Source organism: Coregonus clupeaformis, chromosome 19, assembly GCF_020615455.1.
Source record: "Coregonus clupeaformis isolate EN_2021a chromosome 19, ASM2061545v1, whole genome shotgun sequence".
NCBI lineage: Eukaryota > Metazoa > Chordata > Actinopteri > Salmoniformes > Salmonidae > Coregonus > Coregonus clupeaformis.
In genome coordinates this window covers 17,502,860-17,529,363 of record NC_059210.1, presented here as the reverse complement: position 1 = coordinate 17,529,363, position 26,504 = coordinate 17,502,860, and the positions used below count along the sequence as shown (strand labels likewise).

The 26,504-nt window shown below is 42.0% G+C and overlaps 1 protein-coding gene across 1 annotated transcript; it reads right to left on the bottom strand.

Moving 5' to 3' along the window:
- Positions 1 to 12: 12 nt before the first annotated feature.
- spty2d1 (SPT2 chromatin protein domain containing 1) lies at positions 13 to 18,567 on the bottom strand. Its single transcript, XM_041837621.2, has 6 exons — positions 18,026 to 18,567; positions 17,341 to 17,455; positions 15,553 to 17,217; positions 10,225 to 10,381; positions 9,722 to 9,799; positions 13 to 738 (listed from the first exon to the last, which is right to left on the bottom strand). The coding sequence occupies exons 1-6, from the start codon at positions 18,083 to 18,085 to the stop codon at positions 639 to 641; spliced, it is 2,175 nt and encodes a 724-aa protein (XP_041693555.2). The 5' UTR covers positions 18,086 to 18,567; the 3' UTR covers positions 13 to 638.
- Between the last annotated feature and the right edge of the window lie 7,937 nt (positions 18,568 to 26,504).

Here is a 26,504-nt window from a genome sequence, read left to right as displayed (position 1 = left end):
AACTATATTTCTGATATTATGGATGGTCAGTCCTTGCATCCATAGCCTATGAATTTGAGAGTGGTTACATGTCTCCAGCCCCATCCCACAGCTTTTTACTGAGGCGGGGACTCCGCTTTATTGTTTCAACTACCGATTGCCCCTTTAAAATTAAAGAATAAAAAAATGGACCAGTGAGTTTCGGTTCTGTATGGGGAAAAATACAACATGATTGCCGTTCACAACTTGGCAAGGCAATCACATTTTACATGATAGCTCTGTCATTTTCTATGGGTTTCAAAAATAGCAGGGCATAATCTGCACCGTATTATATTAAATAGTCTCTTTGCAGCTCAGCTAGTAAAAGACTGAAAGACTCGATAGTGCAACCCTGCCCCTTTCCAGCTGGAAAAATAAATAATGTAACAGAAGCAAGTGGCCACTGGTCTGACCACCCCATTCCACTCCAGGGTGAAGTTTCCCCTAGGTGCAGATCTAGAATCAGCTTCCCCTCCCCCAATACTAACCACTAGTGGGGAAAATGCCAAACTGACCCAGGAGCAACGTCTAGCGGCAACTTCACCCTACACCACCCCATCTCAACCCCCTCCTACTCCAGGAAATGGCTGCATTGTGTTCGTGTGTTAAAGTTAGTGTCCTCAAACTTTTTTTCGTTTCGCATTCATTGCCATTTTCTTTTTCATCTCTTCCTCCTCCAAGCGCAACTCTTCCTCATCCTCCTTGATACCCAGGCGTAAACTGGGAGAAGTGGAGACAAAAACAAAACAGGAGATTTGTTAACACATGCAGACACAACCACTGTCTTAACTTAAGTCGGCTTCCACTTGTTTCTTGTCAAAGATGGGACAAGGAATATGTTTTTAGGGCTTCAATTCTTTTTCTTCCTCTTGGCCATATTCCGTTTGAGTTGCTCCTCCTCTCGTCTCTCCTCTTCCTGATCTTCAAAAACAGCCATTTTCAGGCTAACAGGACAGGGCGAGGCACAGGGGGCATAGCACAGGAGCACACACATCGAGACAGAACACAGGAATGAGTGAGTTTAATCCATAATCTGGCAAAACAAGCAATGGACTGAGGGTGGCAAGTCTTGGTTCTGGAAGGCTGCAGTGTGTGCAGGCTTTGGTTTCGAACCAGCCCAGCTGTAACATACCTGATAAAACGTATTGACGTCTAAATGGAAGACTACGGTTAGTGGATTATTTGAATCAGGCTAAAAACACTTGCAGCCCTCCAGGACCAGGGTTGACCAGCCCTGCAATTGACAAACACCTGCACTTGCAGGCATTGCTCTATGGAACCCTCTACCACGTCTGTAGAAATGGCAATAGGGCTGACCCCATTTAATCGAATGGTCTATTGTTTGGTCGATAGGTTGTTGGTCGACAGATTTTTTAAATAGAGCAGTCGCAAATTGTATATATTTTTATTTTATGGCACACGAGAAACCTGTCTGATTCCCGCCTGTCTCAGTGGACTAATCCACTGCGGAGGCAGCGGGGATGGCAAAGTCATTCTGCAACGCAAGGCACGCCTGCCAGATATGCCTTGGCACGCCAATACATTTGATAAAATGGAGAATGAGAAAATAAGTGAAATTGGTTTTCCATAATGCCTACTGCTTTGGACCTGACACCGTTTGAGAGAGTATTCCTTAGGACTACAGTATATGTGAATATAATGTGTATTGGGTATAATTTAAAATGTTGCGACATGAAGGGGAGTGTGGCTAAAATGCACAAGGCATGTCTCTCTCCAGACAATTCAAGCGCATTCATTGTTTCGTAACTTCATTTTGTGAATTGTTTGCCGTTTGATAGTTAGCGTCTATCAATTCCCCATTACCAGTAGTACATTTACTGTTAATCCCCATCATTTCTAATCTACGATGTTTGTTTGGTTACGGTAATTTCTGTTAATGCATTCAATATATTATTACTGTTGTTTACCATTCTGATTGTCGGAGAGGACACGTTGTTTGCAGAGCTCACAACCTATGCTACACTTGTGAGAAACAAGTTTGGGTTTATGTCATTCCATTTACGAGTTTTGTCAATTTATTCACATGTTTTGTTTGGACCGCTCCTGTCAATGTTGAGGGCGCGCACCTGTTTACCCATACAAATTCTAATTTTCTCAACCATGGATAGGTTATTCCAAGTTTCCGTGTGGCCTTTGTATAATGTAAGTTTAAACAGCGCAAACGTTCTATTGATTTCAATATGTAAATGATATGAGTGATTAACAAAAAAGTATTGTGTTACACTTATTGCGTTGGCGATCCCACTTCAATCAAAATACAACACTTTGAAATGTAGCTGGCTGTCATCTACAAGTTGTCCTCTATGAGTGATATATAAATTATTCCCAGATTCTGTGTGGTTTTTGAGCTGTGCTAGTTTTAACAGGACGCGCAAACGGATATCCCCCCTCTCGCTCTATTGATTTCAACGTGATATCGATATGAGTAATTGACAAAAGTGTTTCAAATCAAATTTTATTTGTCACATGCGCCGAATACAACAGGTGTAGACCTTACAGTGAAATGCTTACTTACAAGCCCTTAACCAACAATGCAGTTTTAAGAAAAACAAGTGTTGATTAAAAAACATAACAAAAAAATTAAATAAATAATTAAAGAGCAGCAGTAAAATAACAGTAGCGAGGCTATATACAGGGGGTACCGGTACAAAGTCGATGTGTGGGGACACAGGTTAGTCGAGGTAATTGAGGTAATATATACACTACCGTTCAAAAGTTTGGGGTCACTTAGAAACGTCCTTGTTTTCGAAAGAAAAGCAATTTTGTTGTCCATTAAAATAACATAATATTGACCAGAAATACAGTGTAGACATTGTTAATGTTGTAAATGGCTATTGCAGCTGGAAACGGCTGATTTTTAATGGAATATCTACAGAGGCGTAAAGAGGCCCATTATCAGCAACCATCAGTCCTGTGTTCCAATGGCACGTTGTGTTTGCTAATCCAAGTTAATCAATTTAAAAGGCTAATTGATCATTAGATAACCCTTTTGCAATTATGTTAACACAGCTGAAAACTGTTGTGCTGATTAAAGAAGCAATAAAACTGGCCTTCTTGAGACTAGTTGAGTACCTGGAGCATCGGCAATTGTGGGTTCGATTACAGAATCAAAATGTCCAGAAACAAATAACTTTCTTCTGAAACAGTCTATTCTTGTTCTGAGAAATGAAGGCTATTCCATGCGAGAAATTGCCAAGAAACTGAAGATCTCGTACAACGCTGTGTACTACTCCCTTCACAGAACAGCGCAAACTGGCTCTAACCAGAATAAAAAGAGGAGTGGGAGGCCCCGGTGCGCAATAGGACAAATACATTAGTGTCTAGTTTGAGAAACAGGCGCCTCACAGGTCCTCAACTGGCAGCTTCATTAAATAGTACCTGCAAAACACCAGTCTCAACGTCAACAGTGAAGAGGCGACTCCGGGATGCTGACCTTCTAGGCAGAGTTGCAAAGAAAAAGCCATATCTCAGACTGCCCATCTTAATCTTTTCTTTTTATTGGCCAGTCTGAGATATGGCTTTTTCTTTACAACTCTGCCTAGAAGGTCAGCATCCCGGAGTCGCCTCTTCACTGTTGACGTTGAGACTGGTGTTTTGCAGGTACTATTTAATGAAGCTGCCAGTTGAGGACCTGTGAGGCGCCTGTTTCTCAAACTAGACACTAATGTATTTGTCCTCTTGCGCACCGGGGCCTCCCACTCCTCTTTCTATTCTGGTTAGAGCCAGTTTGCGCTGTTCTGTGAAGGGAGTAGTACACAGCGTTGTACGAGATCTTCAGTTTCTTGGCAATTTCTCGCATGGAATAGCCTTCATTTCTCAGAACAAGAATAGACTAACGAGTTTCAGAAGAAAGTTCTTTGTCTCTGGTCATTTTGAGCCTGTAATCGAACCCACAATTCCTGATTCTCCAGATACTCAAATAGTCTCAAGAAGGCCAGTTTTATTGCTTCTTTAATAAGCAGAACAGTTTTCAGCTGTGTTAACATAATTACAAAAAGGTTATCTAATGATCAATTAGCCTTTAAAAGTGATAAACTTGGATTAGCAAACACAACGTGCCATTGGAACACAGGACTGATGGTTGCTGATAATGGGCCTCTGTACGCCTATGTAGATATTCCATTTAAAAAATCAGCCGTTTCCAGCTACAATAGCCTTTTACAACATTAAAAATGTCTACACTGTATTTCTGATCAATTTGATGTTATTTTAATTGGACAAAAAAAAAGGCTTTTCTTTCGAAAACAAGGAAATTTCTAAGTGACCCCAAACTTTTGAACGGTTGTGTACATGTAGCTAGAGTTAAAGTGACTATGCATAGATAATAAACAGAGTAGCAGCAGAGTAAAAGAGGGGGGGGGGGGCAATGCAAATAGTCTGGGTAGAAATTTGTTTAGATGTTCAGGAGTCTGATGGCTTGGGGGTAGAAGCTGTTAAGAAGCCTTTTGGACCTAGCTCCGGTACCACTTGCCGTACGGTAGCAGAGAGAACAGTCTATGACTAGGGTAGCTGGAGTATTTGACCATTTTTAGGGCCTTCCTCTGACACCGCCTGGTATAGAGGTCCTGGATGGCAGGAAGCTTGGCCCCAGTGATGTACTGGGCCGTACGCACTACCCTCTGTAGTGCATTGCGGTCAGATGCCGAGCAGTTGCCATTCCAGGCAGTGATGCTACCAGTCAGGATGCTCTCGATGGTGCAGCTGTATAGCTTTTTGAGGATCTGAGGACCCATGCCAAATATTTTCAGTCTCCTGAGGGGGAATAGGCTTTGTCGTGCCCTCTTCACGACTGTCTTGGTGTGTTTGGACCATGATAGTTTGTTGGTGATGTGGACACCAAGGAACTTGAAGCTCTCAACCTGCTCCACTACAGCCCTGTTGATGAGAATGGGGGCGTGCTCGGTCCTCTTTTTCCTGTAGTCCACAATCATCTCTTTTGTCTTGATCACGATGAGGGGGAGGTTGTTATCCTGGCACCACACGGCCAGGTCTCTGACCTCCTCCCTATAGGCCGTCTTGTCGTGTTCGGTGATCAGGCCTACCACTGTTGTGTCGTCGACAAACTTAATGGTGTTGGAGTCGTGCCTGGCCATGCAGTCATGGGTGAACAGGGAGTACAGGAGAGGACTGAGCACGCACCCCTGAGGGGCCCCCGTGTTGAGGATCAGCGTTGCAGATGTGTTATTACCTACCCTTACCACTTGGGGGTGGCCCGTCAGAAAGTCCAGGATCCAGTTGCAGAGGGAGGTGTTTAGTCCCAGGGTCCTTAGCTTAGTGATGAGCTTTGAGGGCACTATGGTGTTGAACGCTGAGCTGTAGTCAATGAATAGCATTCTCACGTAGATGTCCTTTTGTCCAGGTAGGAAATGGAAGTCTGGAGTGCAATAGAGATTGCATCATCTGTGGATCTGTTGGGGCGGTATGCAAATTGGAGTGGGTCTAGGGTTTCTGGGATAATGGTGTTGATGTGAGCCATGACCAGCCTTTCAAAGCACTTCATGGCTACAGACGTGAGTGCTACGGGTCAGTAGTCATTCAGGCAGGTTACCTTTGTGTTCTTGGGAACAGGGACTATATGGTGGTCTGCTTGAAACATGTTGGTATTACAGACTCAGTCATGGACAGGTTGAAAATGTCAGTGAAGACACTTGCCAGTTGGTCAGCGCATGCTCAGAGTACACGTCCTGGTAATCCGTCTGGCCCTGCAGCCTTGTGAATGTTGACCTGTTTAAAAATATGACTTACTCCCATCGGCTACGGAGAGCGTGATCACACAGTCGTCCGGAACAGCTGATGCTATCATGCATGCTTCAGTGTTGCTTGCCTCGAAGCGAGCATAGAAGTAATTTAGCTAGTGGAGTAAAGATGGTTTAAGTTTTTTCCCTCTGGTTGCACATTTAACATGCTAGTAAAAATAAGGTAGAACGGATTTAAGTTTCCCTGCATTAAAGTCCCCGGGTACTAGGAGCGCCACCTCTGGATGAGCGTTTTTCTGTTTGCTTATGGCCTTATACAGCTAATTGAGTGCGGTCTTAGTGCCAGCATCGGTTTGTGGTGGTAAGTAGACAGCTAAGAAAAATATAGATACAAACTCTCTTGGTAAATAGTGTGGTCTACAGCTTATCATGATATACTCTACCTCAGGCGATCAAAACTTCCGTAATATTAGATTTTGTGTACCAGCTGTTGTTTACAAATATACACAGACCACCACCCCTTGTCTTACCGGAGGCTGCTGTTCTATCTTGCCGATGCAGCGTATATCCCACCAGCTGTATGTCGTCAACCATCTCGTCCAAAAAGTTGACTCAAGTTTGCCAAAAAGCACCTGGATGATCATCAAGAATCTTGGAAGAACGTTCTATGGACAGATGATTCAAAAGTATAACTTTTTGGACGACATGGTTTCAGTAATGTCTGGCGAAAACCAAACTCTGCATTCCACAGTAAGAACATCATACCAAAGCTCAAGCATGGTGGTGGTGTGATGGTTTGGGGATGCTTTGCTGCCTCAGGACCTGGACAACTTGCCTTAATAGAAGGAACCATGAATTCTGCTCTGTATCAGAGAATTCTACAGGAGAATGTCAGACCATCCGTCTGTGAGCTGAAGCGCAGCTGGGTCATGCAGCAAGACAATGATCCAAAACACACAATCAAGTCTACATGAAAATTGCTAAAAAGCAACAAATTGGAAGTTTTGGAATGGCCTAGTCAAAGTCCAGACCTAATCCCATTGAGATGTTGTGGCAGGACTTGAAACAAGTAGTTCATGCTTGAAAACCCACACATCACTGAGTTAAAGCAGTTCTGCATGGAAGAGTGGGCCAAAATTCCTCCACAGCGACGTGAGAGACTGATCAACAACTACAGGAAGCATTTGGTTTGAGTCATTGCAGCTAAAGGTGGCACAACCAGTTATTGAGTGTAAGGGGGCAATTACTTTTTCACACAGGGGAATTGGGTGTTGCATAACTTTGTTTATGAAATAAATTAAATAAATATGTGATTGTTGTGTTATTTGTCCACTTATGTTCCCTTTATCTAATATTAGGTTTTGGTTGAAGATCTGATAACATTCAGTATCACAAATATGCAAAAGTAGAGAAAATTAGAAAGGGGGCAAATACTTTTTCACAGCACTGTATCTCCCGTTTCCATGTGTTATTTTAGTTGTGTTAGTTTCAAGAACGCGTATAGTTTATAGGGTGCTTGTTTAAAAAAAAAAAAGTAATATTATAATTGCACGTGTACATTTTAGGTTTTCAATATATCACGAACTGTTTCTGCATATTGGTTATTGATTTGGACACGTTAAAGCTGTGTTTTGCAATATGGCTATTGATCAAAATGTCTTGTCAACAGGAAGCAGTGACAGCATGATTTTCAACTTAAGTTTTAAGAATATAAAATGTAACTTTGAAAAATAATTTCCAATGGTATTGTACTTAAATCTGGTAAAAACTGCTGAATGAGTCCAAAAACATGTTGTGATTGATTTATTTTGATAATATACCAGAAATCACCTAATCAGGATTGCCCTGCCTACTAGCGCGAGCTTTGGACCGACCCAGTTGATAGTTCGTTGCAGAGAAGCGGAGTAGAGAGATGCGATTGAAAGAAAATGAACAAACTGCCATCTGTAGTCAATGTGATTTATAGGATATTTATTTTTATCTGGATATTTTCTACCTGTAATGTTTTTATTTGTAGGCTTTATGTAGGGTATTTTTACCTAGTTTGCAAGAGAAGTTACTTGCGTTGGTATATAAACCTACAGTGCATTTGTAAAGTATTCAGACCCCTTGACTTTTTCCACATTTTGTTACGTTAAAGGCTTATTCTAAAATGGATTAAAAAATAATAATCCTCTATCTACACACAATACCCCATAATGACAAAGCAAAAACAGTTTAGGAAAATGTATACAAAATAAAAAAAACATTTACGTAAGAATTCAGACCCTTTGCTATGAGACTCGAAATTGAGCTCAGGTGCATCCTGTTTCCATTGATAATTCACAACTCGATTGGAGTCCACCAGTGGTAAATTCAATTGCTTGGACATGATTTGGAAAGGCACAGACCTGTCTATATAAGTCCCACAGTTGACAGTGCATGTCAGAGCAAAAACCAAACCATGAGGTCGAAGGAATTGTCCGTAGAGCTGCGAAACAGGACAGTATCGAGGCACAGATCTGGGGAAGGGTACCAAAACATTTCTGCAGCATTGAAGGTCCCTAAGAACACAGTGGCCACCATCATTCTTAAATGGAAGAAGTTTGGAACCACCAAGACTTCCTAGAGCTGGCCGCCCAGCCCAACTGAGCAATCCGGAGAGAAGGGACTTAGTAAGGGAGGTGACCAAGAACCCAATGGTGACTCTGAAAAAGCTCAAGAGTTCCTCTGTGGAGATGGGAAAACCTTCCAGAAGGACAACCACCTCTGCGGCACTCCACCAATCAGGCCTTTATGGTAGAGTGGCCAGACGGAAGCCACTCCTCAGTAAAAGGCATGACAGCCCGCTTAGAATTTGCCAAAAGGCACTTAAAGGACTCTCAGCCCATGAGAAACAAGATTCTCTGGTCTGATGAAACTAAGATTGAACGCATTGGCCTGAATGCCAAGCATCACGTCTGAATGCATCACGTCTGAATGAAACCTGGCACCATCCCTACGGTGAAGCATGGTGGTGGCAGCATCATGATGTGGGGATGTTTTTTAGCGGCAGGGACTGGGAGATTTGTCAGGATCGAGGGAAAGATAAATCCTTGATGAAAACCTGCTCCAGAGCGCTCAGGACCTCAGACTGGGACGAAGGTTCACCTTCCAACAGGACAACGACCCTAAGCACACAGCCAAGACAACGCAGGATTGGTTTCGGGACAAGTCTCTGAATGTCCTTGAGTGGCCTAGCCAGAGGCCGGACTTGAACCTGATCGAACATCTCTGGAGAGACCTAAAAATAGCTGTGCAGCGACGCTCCCCATCCAACCTGACAGAGCTTGAGAGGATCTGCAGAGAAGAATGGGAGAAACTCCCCAAATACAGGTGTGCCAAGCTTGTAGCGTCATACCCAATAAGACTTGATGCTGTGATCGCTTCCAAAGGTGCTTCAACAAAGTACTCAATAAAGGGTCTGAATACTTGTGTAAATGTGATTTGTTTTTTTATTTGTAATACATTTGCTAAAATTTCTACAAATCTGTTTTTGCTTTCTCATTGTGGGGTATTGTGTGTAGAATGATGAGGGGAAAAAACTATTGAATCAATTTTAGAATAAAGCTGTACTGTAACAAAATGTGGAAAAAGTCAAGGGGTCTGAATACTTTCCAAAGGCACTGTATATGGAATAATACACGTTTAAAAGTGTCGACCAATCAATTTGCCGAAATAAAATCTCGGTTGACCAAGATTTTCTTTAGTCAGGGACAGCCCTAACTGCCAACTGTGTATTATGTACTCAAGTCAAGTGGACACAATTTAACACCCTGTGGGTTTGTCAATTGTCATAAAGAGAACAACATTCTAGTGCCGGATCCAAACCTATAGCCCCTTCTCCTGGGATATTAGCAGATTTGAAAGGGCATGTTCAATGTAAACAATAGATTGATGGGTACACCAAAGGGGTAGGGACTAGCGGTTGTTTTTGGACCAGTCCATCTCCCCCACCAACGGCTTACCTCCTAGCCTCCTCTTTTTGCTGGTCCCTCCAACTGCTCTCCATGAACTTTAATGCATAGTCACTCTCCTCTTTGTATCTATGGCAGAAAAGCACACAAAACACATTACTCAGGACCTTGAAGTAGAATGGAACAAACCACAAGCTACACCAAGTCCTTTTGAGTGACTTCAAAAAGCTTAAACACTAGTGAAAAGCAGTTAACTGGGAACTTCAAACAAGCAGAGGACATAACTATAGACAACCTCCATCGATCTTTAAAAACAGCCATCACACTTCTAGGGTTATTTGAAGAAGACCTTGACAGTGTATGTGTGTTTCTAGGGGGTTTAGGGTTAGAATTAGGGTTAAAGGTTAGGGTTAAAGGTTAGGGTTCTGGAAAATAGGATTTTATATGGGAATCAATTGTGTCCCCACAAGGTCAGTACAACCAGACTGTCTCTGTGTGTGTGTGTGTGTGTGTGTGTGTGTGTGTGTGTGTGTGTGAGCGTGAGAGAGCCTTACTTGGTCCGGTCGTAGCCAAAGATTTCCTTGATGTGTTTGGAGATTTCGTCTTGGTCCTCCCCTTCATCGTCGATGAAGTCCTCCATCTCAGAGTCGTACTCCTCCTCGTCCTCGTACTTCCTCTTGTAGGCAGAGGTGATTGGTGAACGAATCGTGCCTGGGGAGAACAGAGGTGTATTCATTAGTGCACACAGTGGTAAAACGTTTTGCACAATAGCAACACCTTTTGCAACGGAAAACGAAAACAAGTGTTTATTTCAAATCCGGGTAGTCCCTTCCCGTTTCGGTCCACTTACTTCCGTTTGCTTCCTAGTGAACACACCCTGGAAAATATGCCTGGGTAAGAGAGGTCTAGAACGGGGGAAGGGAGGCTGACCATTAGAGCTGGGCAATTTGGACAAAAATCCATATCACAATAAATTGACTGAATTATCGTAACGATAAATTTAACGATACGTTTTTAAAATGTATAAGCACCAGTTACTTTTTAGTGGGACTTGCGACAGCAAACATCCCACTAAATCTTTGTCATACTTCTAACTTAGTTATTATTATTCTTTGGAACGCCACTCTTCTTACACCGTTTAAGCTAGAAACACCATTCAAACTTTAAAAAGTGTAGACTGGTCTGGAATAGTGTGCTTTGATATCTGTTATACTTTTTAAACCATTGTTTTTTGTACTCCATCCACTTTAAAAAGGGAATTCCTCAACATTCTAAAGGGCCCATTATGACTTAACATTCTATTCACTGTAAACAATGCAACATTTGACACAAATCAGCTATTTTGATCACTTTCCCAACAACAGACTGAAATCAGAACAAACATGTCTATCAATCTAACAATACAGCGGTTTTAATAGCGTCAACCCAAAAAAATGCTACTTTTAACAAACTGAAATTCTGACCACTTTCCGAACAAGTTAGACAAAGTTACTTCTCTGCTATTCAAATCTGGAATCAGGACATAAATATATTCTACCAATCATACGGTACAGCTGTTATAGTAACCACATCAACGGCTTTCATTAAAGATGCAGTAAGTTAAGTCTGAATTTAGCAGAATCATTACCAACAGCTGCAAATTCCAATAAAACGACATCACGTTAAGTTAACTTTCCTTGCTTTTTCTCATGAATCTACAATGAAGTTGTGGGTCAGAGTACAGTATTTATTTCATAGCACAAACTGTAATTTAACTTTGTTGGTGACACTTCCCAGGGTACCATAGCAACATTGTCTCACTGTGCATTAATAGCCCTGCTAACTCAGTCACAAACACATTGAAACCAGTACACACACACACTCCTTCCATTGTCATAGTTTAAAGGCACCGAACCGATCATTGTCTGTGGCGACTTCAACAAGGATCTGGTGTCCAGGTCGAGAAAGAAAGCCCATCTTGAGGTTGTTTCAGGAGAGAGGGTACACTACACTAGAGACATCGCTCAGGTATGAATCTTGACCAAAACATTTGTATCACATTTCACTGCTTGCATTAGTTCGGTCTTCATGTTAGTGTAAAAAAAACAATTAGTCCAATACTTTAAGTTGTGAAAGCAAAATATATTTTTTACGGTCTACATGCTCATGGTAAAAAAATAAACAATTATATTTCAAATAATGAATCTCAGGATGTAGGGCCCTATAAAATCAGCATTGCAGAAAACGTGGATGGAATCAAGGAATCCAGACATTAACCCTTCTCCTACAATTTCCACAGGCCCGTGGAAACCTAATTAACATATTTTAAAAAATCCGTCTAAGCTAGAGATATTTTTTTGCATGGGGTGTCTCAATCCACCGCATCCACCGATATCGCCCTTCCGCGATATTGGCGATTTGTCAGACCATGAGACATCCCGAAAATTGGTCTAGTCACAAAAACGTCTAGCGTCGGAACGGTTTGGTCTACAAACTATTATGAACCCTCTCAGATATAGGACAGCCACTTCAGAACAAACTTCCTTTACATTTTTTGGGGGACTATCTGTTGTTCCATGTAGTGAATCTGTTATTCAATGCGTTTCTATGGGGTAATAGCAGTAACACCAAATTCAATGTTTCATCAAATAATTTATTTAAATATATTTTGGGATACCTTAAGCGCTGTTAAAATTCAAAATCAAATAGCTAAATGATCCTTGGCATGACCATTTTATAACAATTTCATACGTTAGCTTAGTAGAACCCCCCCCCACCGCCCTCCCGGCATAGACTATAGTGTAACTATAGGAATTCAACAACATTAAAATAATGTATTGAACTTAGTAGGAAATCAACTAAATGTATTTTTTTATAAAAATGCATTAATTTGCCCATGTTAATCATTAGACTTGAACAAAATGCATCAGCGATTCATATTTTCCTGCAACCTTCTGAAATGGCACAGGAATGACCCTGTGTGTGTGTGTGTGTGTGCGATGCGCGCGTATATCTACACTTTGTGTAGTCGTTAGTGATGATACTGATAACCTTCTTCTGATAGAGATGGAAAGGCTTTCCCAAAAACCTTCTCAATTAAATGTTAACTACAAATTAGCCTACTGTCGTTTTGACCACTTTCCCAACAACTTAGACAAAAGCATGACATTTTCCTCTACTTCTCTGCTATTCAAATCTGAACATAAATATCTTCACCCAATCAAACGATACAGCTGTTTTAGTAATAACAACTTTTCCTCTCAGCTTTTTTAAACAACTTCCGGTTTGACCAGAGAAAATCAGGAAGAGCCTAGTACAATTATTTTATTTAAATGACAAATCAGTTCCTGTGGTTTACACAAATTATTATGTTTTCATAGGCACCCCACAGAAAATGTATGAGAGTGCTAGGGACATCTGTCCAGCAGAGGACAGTTTGCTTTTGAGCCAAGGGTCACGAACAGTCATGTAACTTCGTCGATAACCTCATCCCCAGGCGGATGAATCTGGGAATGAGATTACGTCATTGGTGACACTTCCCTGGTAGCCATAGCAACATTTTGTCAAACTGGTCTCTCACTGCGCATCAGTAATCGTGCTAACTCAGATCAAAATGTTATGTGGACATGTTTAGGGACCATAATATTGATGTGTGTGTGTGTTGTGTATGTAGAAACATGTTTATGAGCAAGTTAGCTAGCTATCATAGACATTGTTTGCCAAGTTAGCTTACATATTTTTTCAATGGACAACACTGGGATCATTACAGATCCTAATAGATACTGATGAACACTAAATCTAAAGTAATTGTTGATTATAGGACAACAAAGGATAGGGCTAATGATGGCTAAATAATAACATGTAGGCTAATTAACCTGCTGTAGCAAAAGTATTTGTGTTTTGTGCATGAGAAAAAGTAAATGTCTCATTTGCAGCTCCATTTTGTCCACAAATCCATTGGTTAAAAGGTGAGTATGCAAAAATCACATTCCCATAAGGATATGAATGTTTGAGGCATTGCTTTGATTGTCTGTTGTATTCCAATGAATGAGAAGTCATATCAGTATCTCCCCTTATTCTTACGGAGTACCACTACATGTACCCTCACACACATTTTATATTTGCTTGATTGAGCGTGCCTGGCTTAAAATAGTCCCAAAATTGCAAACCTCGCCCATCTGACACTCCAGGCAGGCTAGAGAAAACACTCAAAGTATAGTATTTGAACATAGGTCTGACACACACACACTTTTCTTTGTTAACAGGTCTAAAGAATAATCCACACAATCTTCTGTGTCCCTGTCCGATTACGTAAGTCAGACAAAATCATGTCATGAACATTTCCAGCAAATACTATCAATGTTCTTTGTTTATAACGTCAAGTAGATTCAAATTCAACTTGACTTGATTTATGTGTCCCCCTGGGGGCAGAGGTGCTCCGAGGGAAGGGGTGCCCCTCTCCTGCCAGTTTGTCCCTCTTCCCACTCATCCTCCAGCCCAGAGAGGACTTCAAGAACATCCTGCTATCGTCCAAACCATAGTGATAAAATAAGGTTTCTTAATTCATTTTTAACTTCATCAATAGCTCGTCTTCTGTACTCCATTATTACAGTTTTCATATACTGTCGTATTCTAGTAGGAGAGTGTATAAAAGTGTAGTAGTCAGTATAGTTATTTCTGATTAAAATGTGTGATATAACTGCCCATAAGTCCAAAGTAATAAGGTTGATATAGTAATCTATCAAAGTAATCAGACCAATTATGTTACTAAATTTAACTGCTTCGCTTAAGTAAAACGTTTTCAAATTATTCCACTACCACAAAAACACTTAAGTCCCACAATTGTTCTTCATTGAAAAAAATGTATCGCACTGCTTTGCTTTATCTTGGCCAGGTCACAGTTGTAAATGAGAACCTGTTCTCAACTGGCTTACCTGGTTAAATAAAGGTAAATAAATAAAAGTTTAAATGACCATTCAAACTACTCCTGCTACTTTAAAATGTTATCAAATGTCCTGTTAGCAATAGCCCATATCAGAAGACTTACTTAGTCCTCATTCATTTTAAACCTCACATTCCTAAAGTAAAGTAAAGGTCAGTAACTTGTCGTTATCGACTTCAGTAAAATGTCCTATATAGTATAAATGGTTGGTTTGGTCGTAATTTACTACATTTGACAACATATAGAACAGTATATTGCACGTCATTCTTGATTGAAGTATTTCTCATCCTATGGGCTGGTTTCCCAGACACAGATTAAGCCTAGTCCTGGACTAAAAAGCATGCTCAATGAAGATTCTCAATTGAAAGTGTCTTTTGGTCCAAGACTTGATCTGTGTCCGGGAAGCCAGCCCCAAATGAAGTATATTTCTATACAGTGCCTTCTGAAAGTATTCATACCCCTTGACTTATTCCATATTTTGTTGTGATACTGCCTGAATTCAAATTGGTTTAAATATTTTTTTTCTCACCCATCTACACACAATACCCCATAATGACAAAGTGAAAACATGTTTTTAGAAATGTTTCCAAATGTATTGAAAATTAAATACAGAATTATCTAATTTACATTATTCACACCCGAGTCAATACTTTTTAGAAGCACCTATGGTTGTTTGCACTCTGAAGCAGGTTCTCATCAAGGAATTGCCTGTTTTTGGCTCTATTCATTGTTCCCCAGATTTGCAGTGCTCATGTCTTCCACACAGCACTACAGGCCAAGACATTAGCTTTATTATAGTGTTTTTACCCCCCTAATGTGTTTTATATTAGTACTTATTTATTCTGTATTGTCATAGAGTGACATCCTTTACGACCTTGCGCCAACGGAGCTGAAACCGTCACACTAAATATTTTAGATTAGCTCGCTGTCAGGTCTAATATTTTCTCCTTCTGGTCCTTACCTTGCGGTGTCATCATTGGTCTGGGCTGCATGCCAGGTCTAGGTGGCATCCCTGGCCTACTAGGTGGCATCCCTGGCCTACTAGGTGGCATGCCTGGCCTACTAGGTGGCATGCCTGGCCTACTAGGTGGCATGCCTGGCCTACTAGGTGGCATGCCTGGCCTAGGTGGAATGCCTGGCCTCTGGGGCGCTCCCCTGCCTCCACCAAAGGTCTTGGATGAGATGGTCTCGGCAACCAAAGTGCACTTGGGTCTCCCAGGCCCAGAGCCCATACTGATGGGTGGCCGCCTTGGCACGAGTCCCTCACCCCCAGGCCGATTGGGTGCGTTCCCTGGAGGTCTGACCCCTCCGTCACCAAGGCGACCCTGGACACTACCGCCACCCGGCCTGGCCTGAGGTGGGCCCCCTGGCCTGGGAGGACCGCCTGCTGTGGGTCTCATCTGTCCGTTACTCCCTGGTCTTGCCGTGGAGCTACCACCAGGTCGCGCCGGTTCTCCCTTTCCGGATCTGGAGGGTCCTCCCCTTCCTGAGCTGCCCTGGCTGGCTCGAGGCTGCCCCAAAGAGCCCCCTTGCTGTGGTCTGCTTTGGCCCAAAGCCTGTGGTCTAGCCTGGACTGAACTCGGAGCTGTGCTGGGTCTCATCCCGGAGCTGCTGGGTCGCCCTGGAGGTAGTGAGGGGTTTCCCTTCCTGGGGGTGTTAAGGTCACTTGTGGCGGTGGGTTTGTGGCCTGCTGAGGAGGGCCTGGGTGTGGGGTGTTTGGCTGAGACCTGAGAGAAGGCTCCTTTGGTGGGGGCTTTGCTGCTTAAGGCACCTGACAAGCTGGAAGAGGAGCTCTGAGAAGGTTTTGCTTTGGGCTTCTCTCTATTTCGGTCTCTGTCTCTGTCCTGAGACGGCTTGGCAGAACCGTGGTGGCTTCTCTCGCTCGACGAGCAAGATGGCAGCGGGGGCTTTGGCTTCCTCCCCGACCCACTGGGGGCGGGCCTCTCCGACAAGCTCTTGTGTGGCTGCTTCCCGTTCCTTACGTCTCTGTCGGAAGTGCTTTTCCTTGAGGAGCTCGAGCTGGCCTGGGATTTGTCTCCTCCATCTCTGTTCCTATCTCTGTCCTTATGTCTGTCCCCATCTCTATCTCGGTCTCTCTCCTGGGGCCTGGAGTCTCTGCTACCTTTATCCGGTCTCTTAGCCTTGCGTTCCAGCTCCAGCTCCCGTATCTCATCTGCCGTCCGAAGCCTCTCCGGCTCGCTCTTCTTGCTCGGCTTGGCCTTCACCTCCACCGGCTCAAACTGCTTCTTCTGGGCCAGTTTGAGCAGCTCGGCAAAGTTCATGGGTGGAGGGGTGGGTTTAGACGGTCCGCTGGGTCTCTTTGAAGGCTTGGAGTTGGGAGCAGCCTGTCTGGGTCTCTGGGGTTCCGGTTCTGGCTCGGGCTCAGAGTCAGTCTGCGCGTATTCGTAGTTGTCCTCATCATCTTCGTCGTAAGTGTCGCTCCTCTGCTGCTCTTCGCCCCTTTCCCCCTTTGATCTCCTCTTCTTGGGTTCCTCCACCACAGGGATGCCGTTGTAGCCCCTGAAGTTGTCCTTGGTTCGAGACGCCATCGCTCGAGCCTTGCGGTCAGACTTTAGCTCTACCCTTTTGGCGAGAAGCCCCTCTTTCTTTTTCATACTCATGGCCTCTGTGGAAAACATTACAACACATTTCAATTAACTCAAATGAGCATATTATATGCATCAGCATAAAAAAAGCAACATAATTTCACACCTTTATTAAATACAGCGACAACGATTTTAAAACAAACCTTTCTTTTTACTCTCCATCTCTTGTTTCTTTAGGAAAGCCTGCACAGCTGCTGAGTTGACACCTTTCACTTTAGGGTCCTTTTTGGGTGGTCCAGTTTGTAAGCTGTACCGCTTCTGCAAAGAAATGCGAAATGAAAAGATTGAATAAAATAGATTAACATGGAATGGTTAGTTGTGTAATATACTAGTCGTTTGAGAAATTACTCATTAAAAAAAAGTTTGGGATACCTAAGACAAAAATCCTTATTTCCTGCCTTGGGAGAAAATTATATTCTCAAGCAAGGCTACATTAGCTGCTATCACGTCCATAAATAAGTCACTAGATACCTATGTTAATACATTCCACCACGTTTTAAAATATTAACGTTAGTGTAACATATAAGGCCATGTCCAAAGTTATAAGGCCGGGCCTCAGCTCCACCACTAGGCACTACCAACATGGTTAACTAGCTAGAAAGCTGAATAGTTGACACATTCCCAAACGAATGGCTAGCTAGCACCCATTCTGGTCAGCAAGCTCAACGAATGACAGCCAACGTGGATGTCACTTAGCAGAGCTGATAAACGCTATGGAGACATTGAGCAGACTAGTTAGCTAGCTGGCTAGCTAATTGACTGGTTGTAATCATAACGTTATATAATTTACAAATATGCAGTAATGTTAGCAAAAGCTTTTATTCTCACCGGTACGCTACTGAGACCCTGGTTTTGGGAGGCGATTGACAAGACATTTTCGAAGTCCATGGTGATTATTTGCCAGGTGGTGAATGGTTAGCTAAGGTTGGGTGGACAGCTCAATATTCCCAGCCAGAATGAACAAGTATGACAGGCTACCTAGCTACTAGCTAGCTGTTTCCAGAAACTTCAACCATAACCAGGCGTTATCTGTCTTCAGAAAATATAACTGGTCAAACTGTAGTTGACTCGCTTGCTAATTTGAACTGAGCAAAACTAGACACCTAGCTATCTCAACCGGCTAAACAAGGCAGCTGACGTTGCTAGCCTCACTTGTTAGCCTAGCTAGCCACGTAAGCCTTCACTGGGATAACGTCGGTCTAATCAACTTGAAATGTGAACCACAAACACTAAAGTCAATTGATCACAAGTAAATATTCGTTACGGCGAGGGAAAATAAAGTTAAACGAAGAGATAAGCCGAGAAAAAAGAACAAAAGTCTATTTTCGTGCTGCTGTTGTAGCAAAGACTATTACAGATACGTAGACCGATGTGAAGCAGGCAAGAATAACGAATTACTTCCGGGTCGCGGATTTTTGGAATCCTTCAGAATAAGTATTGTCCTGTAAATTTGGTAAATTATTAATTTGGGCGAAACTACTTACCATACAATAATAATTAAAAGTATTTCTATAAGATATTATGTGATTTATTTATTTTTATTTTCAAGCCTAAATGGTCAACATGTTTTTGTGTGTGTGTACTCCTACCATTTATTGAACCATACATCATTGGCTGTACATTGTGTCGCAATAAAAAGGGGTTCCATTCTACTCAGGAGCTCTTAAGTTTCCAAATCCACAAGTTTACACCCAGACGAGCGTCGCTGCTCATTTTTCGGCCCTTAAAGAGATGCCAATCAGCTTAAATGCAGTATGTTTGTCATAATGGACATACATATTGCACTGTACATATGAATGCACAATCAAATGTTCTGAACATAAGATAGGGTACATTACAAGTGTTATCAATTAAGAGTTTAGTACTTAAGAGTTTTGAAAATATACTACTTCCATCTGACATTTTTTCCAAAGTGAATTAAATAAATAATAATAAAAACGGTAATACAAATATTTCACTTTGAACAACTACCCCATCTAGTGTCCATTTAAAACCATAACGGAAATTAGTTTACTGAGTTTACACTCCCAGGATCGTTGCTGCTAATTTTGTGTCCCTTACAGGGGATCTGCACCTGCTGATTTGGCCTAGTTTTTTGGCTTGCTCCTCAAGAAATGCTGGTGGCCATGACATAAGCCAAACGTGAGTTGGCTTGGGGGTGTGGTTTGATGTGGGTGTTTCTTGGGTGTGTCCTTGCCACGACCAAGACAAACCCATCTGTCAGAACCTTGCCCGCAGCTGTTTCCCCCCACTCAATCACAACAAACAAACCTGCAGGTTGAGCTCAATAACTACAGGCAGATGTATGGTGACATGCCGGAGGAACCTTTGAATAGGTCAGTAGCCTACAGAGTAATATGAGAAGAATGCAATTGCAGATGTTTTTAAACATTCCAAACTAAGTGTTTTGATAACTTTCAAATGTAGTAACAGCTCCATGTTGAATAAATAATCCTTTACATAGTACCATAGAAGCAGTGTTCTGCTAATATAACAATGTGCACATTTTATCTTTCATTGTCATTCCCAGCCAAAACAGATACTGTGCCTATCGGCATTTTGTCTGGTGGTAATGGGGCTACCTTGGAAGACATGTTAGAGTGGTCATACCTTCATGTGTGGTGTCCAGTATACAACAGGAGGTTCCTGATCCTGGTGAAGAATACAAAGGGTTTCTCTCTCCCCATATTGACTGATACCATTCAATTCAATAATAAAAAAAGACAATACAAGTAAAAGTTGTGTCTAGTAAAAAAATGTATGCTGAGTGCCAGGTCCATTCAGAGACATCAGTAGCATGCATGTCTGTCAGTCAGGACTTCATCACATCTTCTTGCAAACCTCCATGTGCTATCTCCATACATGTGTCTGTGAACACATACACACATAGTCACTGTTCTATTACCAATGGCAGTTAGGATAGGTAATATCTGACACACAAACAGGTACTTTGTTGAAGTTTAAACAGGTCAGACTAAACCTACTTAATTCTGTTCTCCCCATCGACGACCGTTGGTGAGCAGGCAAGATATCAGCTCCTGGCCCCTCATCAAAGATACTAGTCGGTCACACACAAACACACAAAGAGAGAGAGAGAGCACTTATTACATTATCAATGGTGGTTATGATTAGCCTGGTGGAACCAACCTGATTGTTGTGCTCTCCTTTATATTTCACTTCAGATATCATAAAATGGATTTTCATTGTAAATAATTCATTGTAAATTGTAAATAAGAATTTGTTCTTAACTGACTTGCCTAGTTAAATAAAGGTTACATAAAATAAAATAAAATCTAAGAAGTAGAAAATAAGCAACAAATAATAAATGATGTTTCACAATTGGGTTCTCAAATGTATCAAAGTAATTAAGTGGGTTACCTTCTGTATTTGTACAAATGATGAGCCTGTGAAAGCTGTTGCTGCTGACAGTTGCTGGCAGGATACTTACATAGCAATACATAACCTACCGCATATTATGCATGGCAGAATTTTTTTTTTTTGATTTAAGATGTCTTTTGTGAATAATTGGTCTAGCCTATACTCCAAAATTAAACACATTCTAGTAATTACCTTTATTATAATGCATACTGGATGGACTTGTTACCTTATGCTAAGCTCCAAACTTTCTATCCATGACTCTGGGAGAGAATGTATAGGCCCAGGCGATGCTGTTGGTTCATTGATTGTGCAGGGCGGCTTACAGAGTTAGCCTACAATTATAGTAGTGAATTTTTATTTTATTTTGAATAGCCTAGTAATAGGGAATTGTTTATATGTTTGTAATTAATAGGCTGACACATTACCTTTAGCTACAGAATATCTCACCACTGTGCATTTCCATCTCCTCCTCTTTCTCCTTAATTCCTTTCTCGAGAGCGCAGAGAGAGGGGCTGTCAACAGTTAAATTAAATATGTTTATTTGTGAAAACAAGTTACTATCGATGTTCCCGAACAGATTTCACTTGGTTTCCCAAAGTAAGCCCTGGGTAGCTGCAGGAACAGGGTTGGAGAGCCCATGGCATACAGAGTTTGGGTGGAATATCACCTGTCAATGAGAGGCTGCGTGCTCCTCAAACAGTGCAGCTAAAGGGTAGAGCTGCCGCTTTCGAGGAGCGGGACTCTAACCCGGACGCTTATAAGAAATCCCGCTATGCCCTCCGACGAACCATCAAACAAAGAGTCAATACAGGACTAAGATTGAATCGTACTACACAGGCTTTGACGCTCGTCGGATGTGGCAGGGCTTGAAAACTATTACAGACTACAAAGGGAAGCACAGCCGCGAGCTGCCCAGTGACACAAGACTTCCAGACGAGCTAAACCACTTCTACGCTCCCGAGTGGCCTCCCGAGTGGCGCAGTGGTCTAAGGCACTGCATCGCAGTGCTAGCTGTGCCACTAGAGATCCTGGTTCGAATCCAGGCTCTGTCGTAGCCGGCCGCGACCGGGAGACCCATGGGGCGGCGCACAATTGGCCCAGCGTCGTCTAGGGTAGGGGAGGGAATGGCCGGCAGGGATGTAGAGCATGGGTTGTGGGTTTGATTCCCACGGGGGGTATGGAAGAAAAAAAATGTATGCACTCACTAACTGTAAGTCGCTCTGGATAAGAGCGTCTGCTAAATGACTAAAATGTAAATGTAATGCTCACTTCGAGGCAAGCAACACTGAAGCATGTATGAGAGCACCAGCTATTCCGGATGACTATGTGATCACGCTCTCCGTAGCCAATGTGAGTAAGACTTTTAAGCAGGTCAACATTCACAAGGCCGCAGGGCCAGACGGATTACCAGGACGTGTACTCCGAGCATGTGCTGACCAACTGGCAAGTGTCTTCACTGACATTTTCAACATGTCCCTGACTGACTCTGTAATACCAACATGTTTCAAGCAGACCACCATAGTTCCTGTGCCCAAGGACACTAAGATAACCTGCCTAAATGACTACCGATCCGTAGCACTCACGTCTGTAGCCATGAAGTGCTTTGAAAGGCTGGTCATGGCTCACATCAACACCATTATCCCAGAAACCCTAGACCCACTCCAATTTGCATACCGCCCCAACAGATCCACAGATGATGCAATCTCTATTGCACTCCACACTGCCCTTTCCCACCTGGACAAGAGGAACACCTACGTGAGAATGCTATTCATTGACTACAGCTCAGCATTCAACACCATAGTGCCCTCAAAGCTCATCACTAAGCTAAGGATCCTGGGACTAAACACCTCCCTCTGCAACTGGATCCTGGACTTCCTGACGGGCCGCCCCCAGGTGGTAAGGGTAGGTAACAACACATCTGCCACACTGATCCTCAATACGGGGCCCATCGGGGGTGCGTTCTCAGTCCCCTCCTGTACTCCCTGTTCACCCATGACTGCATGGCCAGGTACGACTCCAACACCATAATTAAGTTTGCCGACGACACAACAGTGGGAGGCCTGATCACCGACAACGATGAGACAGCCTATAGGGAGGAGGTCAGAGACCTGGCCGTGTGGTGCCAGGATAACAACCTCTTCCTCAACGTGACCAAGACAAAGGAGATGATTGTGGACTACAGGAAAAAAAAGAGGACTGAACACGCCCCCATTCTCATCGACGGGGCTGTAGTGGAACAGGTTGAGAGCTTCAAGTTCCTTGGTGTCCACATCACCAACGAACTATCATGGTCCAAACACACCAAGACAGTCGTGAAGAGGGCACGACAAAGCCTATTCCCCCTTCACGTTTGACATACATTTTTTCCCCTGTCTTTTCAATTTAATATTAGGCCATTTTAAATCAAAACTAATTTGACATATTAGTAAATACAAGTCTGATGGGTGAGAATATGTTCACTTGATCAGAGAACAGTGTGCAGCCTGAGGCAATGAACAGAGCGCAAGCTTTTATGCGAATTTCTCAAATCATCAATAGCCTATAGTCACATCATGCAGCCCATATATGTTTTGATTTCGAAGACATTCTACGGTTTGTATCATTCACAACTAAAGTTGCCAAATAACTCTAAATCTAGCATATAGGACCTGTTTCAAATTATCACTTTTACGCTCAACATAGCCACTTCATTTGCGCACTCGCTCCGGAATGGGAAAAATATAGTTTCTATTTTATTGAGCTATGTTCAGTTATATTCTTCTTACTCTAAAGTCAATATAAAATAATTGCACAGGACTTATAAGCATATCTTGTCTACTAAATGAACAAGCCTACAGGCTAGGGCATGGTGCATAGCCAGATAACATACAGTAGGCCAACTCATATTCTGTTCTTCTGAATTACATTTTCTTCATATCATAATATTTCTTTAAACCTGCCTAAAATAAATAATGGATTTATTGTGATGGTGTGCACTACCGGTCAAAAGTTTTAGAACACCTACTCAATCAAGGGGTTTTCTTTATTTTTACTATTTTCTACATTGTAGAAAAATTGTGAAGACATTAAAACTATGAAATAACACATATGGAATCATGTAGTAACCAAAAAAGTGTTAAACAAATCAAAATATATTTTATCTTTGAGATTCTTCAAATAGCCACCCTTTGCCTTGATGACAGCTTTGCACACTCTTGGCATTCTCTCAACCAACTTCACCTGGAATACTTTTCCAAAGGTTTTGAAGGAGTTCCCACAAATGCTTAGCACTTGATGGCTGCTTTTCCTTCATTCTGCCGTCCGACTCATCCCAAACCATCTCAATTGGGTTGAGGTCGGGGGATTGTGGAGGCCAGGTCATCTGATGCAGCACTTCATCACTCTCCTTCTTGGTAAAATAGCCCTTACACAGCCTGGAGGTGTGTTGGGTCATTGTCTTGTTGAAAAACAAATGATAGTCCCACTAAGCCCATGTGGTAGCCATGTGGTAGCCATGCTGGTTAAGTGTGCCTTGAATTCTAAATAAATCACAGACAGTGTCACCAGCAAAGCACCCCCACACCATAACACCTCCTCCTCCATGCTTTATGGTGGGAACTACACATGCGGACATAATCCGTTCACCCACACCGCGTCTCACAAAGACACGGCGGTTGGAACCAAAAATCTCCAATTTGGACTCCAGACCAAAGGACAAATTTCCACCAGTCTAATGTCTATTGCTTGTGTTTCTTGGCCCAACAAGTCTCTTCTGATTATTGGTGTCCTTTAGTAGTGGTTTCTTTGCAGCAATTCGACCATGAAGGCCTGATTCACACAGTCTCCTCTGAACAGTTGATGTTGAGATGTGTCTGTTACTTGAACTCTGTGAAGCATTTATTTGGGCTGCAATTTCTGAGGCTGGTAACTCTAATGAACTTATCCTCTGCAGCAGAGGTAACTCTGGGTCTTCCATTCCTGTGGCGGTCCTCATGAGAGCCAGTTTCATCATAGCGCTTGATGGTTTTTGCGACTGCACTTAAAGAAACTTTCAAAGTTCTTGACATTTTCCGTATTGACTGACCTTCATGTCTTAAAGTAATGATGGACTGTCGTTTCTCTTTGCTTATTTGAGCTGTTCTTGCCATAATATGGACTTAGTCTTTTACCAAATAGGGCTATCTTCTGTATACCCCCCCTACCTTGTCACAACATAACTGATTGGCTCAAACTCATTAAGAAGGATAGAAATTCCACAAATTAACTTTTAAGAAGTTACACCTGTTAATTGAAATGCATTCCAGGTGACTACCTCATGAAGCTGGTTGAGTGAATGCCAAGAGTGTGCAAAGCTGTCATCAAGGCAAAGGGTGGCTATTTGAAGAATCTCAAATATAAAATATATTTTGATTTGTTTAACACTTTTTTGGTTACTACATGATTCCATATGTGTTATTTCATAGTTTTGATGTCATCACTATTATTCTGTAGAAAATAGTAAAAATAAAGAAAAACCCTTGAATGAGTAGGTGTTCTAAAACTTTTGACCGGTAGTGTGTATTAAATAGATTTATTAGATTTTTTTTTATGTAGATGTTCAAAAGGCACGTCTCAGCGGTTTGTATGCGGCTTGTATGTGTGGAGGCCTGGAACAAACATGTTTATGTTAATTAACGGTAAATTATGTCACGACTTCCGCCGAGGCTGCCTCCCCTCCTTGTTCGGGCAGGCTTCGGCGTTCGTCGTCACCGGCTTACTAGCCACTGCCGCTCCATAATTCATCATTCCATTTGTCTTGTCTTGTCAATTACACACACCTGGTTCTTATCCCCTCATTTGTCCGTGTATAAGTGTTCCCTCTGCCCCCCTTGTCCTTGTGGGTGATTGTTTATTGTGAGAGTAGTGTAGCTCGGTGGAGCTACTCGTACCTTGTTATTGCCGGGGTAGATATTTCCCCTGTGCCTGTTTCGTTTGTCGCTTTCCAGCGCAATTGGTGTATGACGGAATAAACTCTGTATTTGGTGATTTACCCTCCTGCACCTGACTCCTTCTATCACACTCATCACATCTTAGATTAAAATATTATACTTTTTTCTGAACATTTGGAACAGTGTAAACAACACTAAATAAACAACTGTACCAGAGAGTCTGTTCTAACGAAAAATAAATATATATATATATAAAGCCTTTATTACAGCAGACTAAAACATTTCCATGCATTCGTGAATTGCGGTTTATTTATTGTTTAGGCTAATTATTCAAAGCTCCCTTTGTTATTTAATTTAAAAACTAAAATGCTTGATTGCATTTCGAAGCATGCATGTCTCGTGTGCGGTGTGATGGCATGAACGAATGAATGAATTATTGATTGAGTAAGTTACGGTATTAAGACTAAACAAAACGTGCTCTTAGGCCTACAGCTCGATGGTGGTTATACAAGCCTACTATACAAAGCCTACTAATGATAACGACATTACTTATTATTATAATGATGATCATAATAACAATGGTAATAATATCAATCAAAAGGAGATCAAGAAAAAGGAGGGTATAGGACCGAGAACTGCGTGCATATTATGTGTGACAAACAGGTGCTGTTAGATTACAATATAATTTTTCTGCCTGCTTGGAACAGTGTAAACAACACTAAATATATTATAAGTAATACCAGTCTGTTGTAACAAGATTTTTTTTTAAAAGCCTTTATTACAGCATAGCAAAGATTAAAAACAGCAGAATCTGTGAAATTGCTTTATCCGACATTTTGAGGCTTGGTGCTCATGGAGTCAGTAGGCTATTGAACAAACACTCAAACAGGCAACAGAAGCAAGATCTGTCTTATTTCTGTAGATATATATGGATGATTTATAAATCCAGGCACATTTAACAGTTAGGCTATTGATTATAGACCTAATTAAGTTGGGGTTTCCTCTCTCCTCAATTTTCTTAG

Coding starts and splice junctions, on each gene's coding strand:
- spty2d1 (XM_041837621.2), bottom strand. CDS start 18,085: ATGGACTTCGAAAATGTCTTGTCAATCGCCTCCCAAAACCAGGGTCTC. Junction 17,218..17,340: donor GATGGAGAGTAAAAAGAAAG/GTTTGTTTTAAA, acceptor TGTTTTCCACAG/AGGCCATGAGTATGAAAAAG. Junction 739..9,721: donor CAAAAAGAGGAGGCTAGGAG/GTAAGCCGTTGG, acceptor CACTTCTCCCAG/TTTACGCCTGGGTATCAAGG.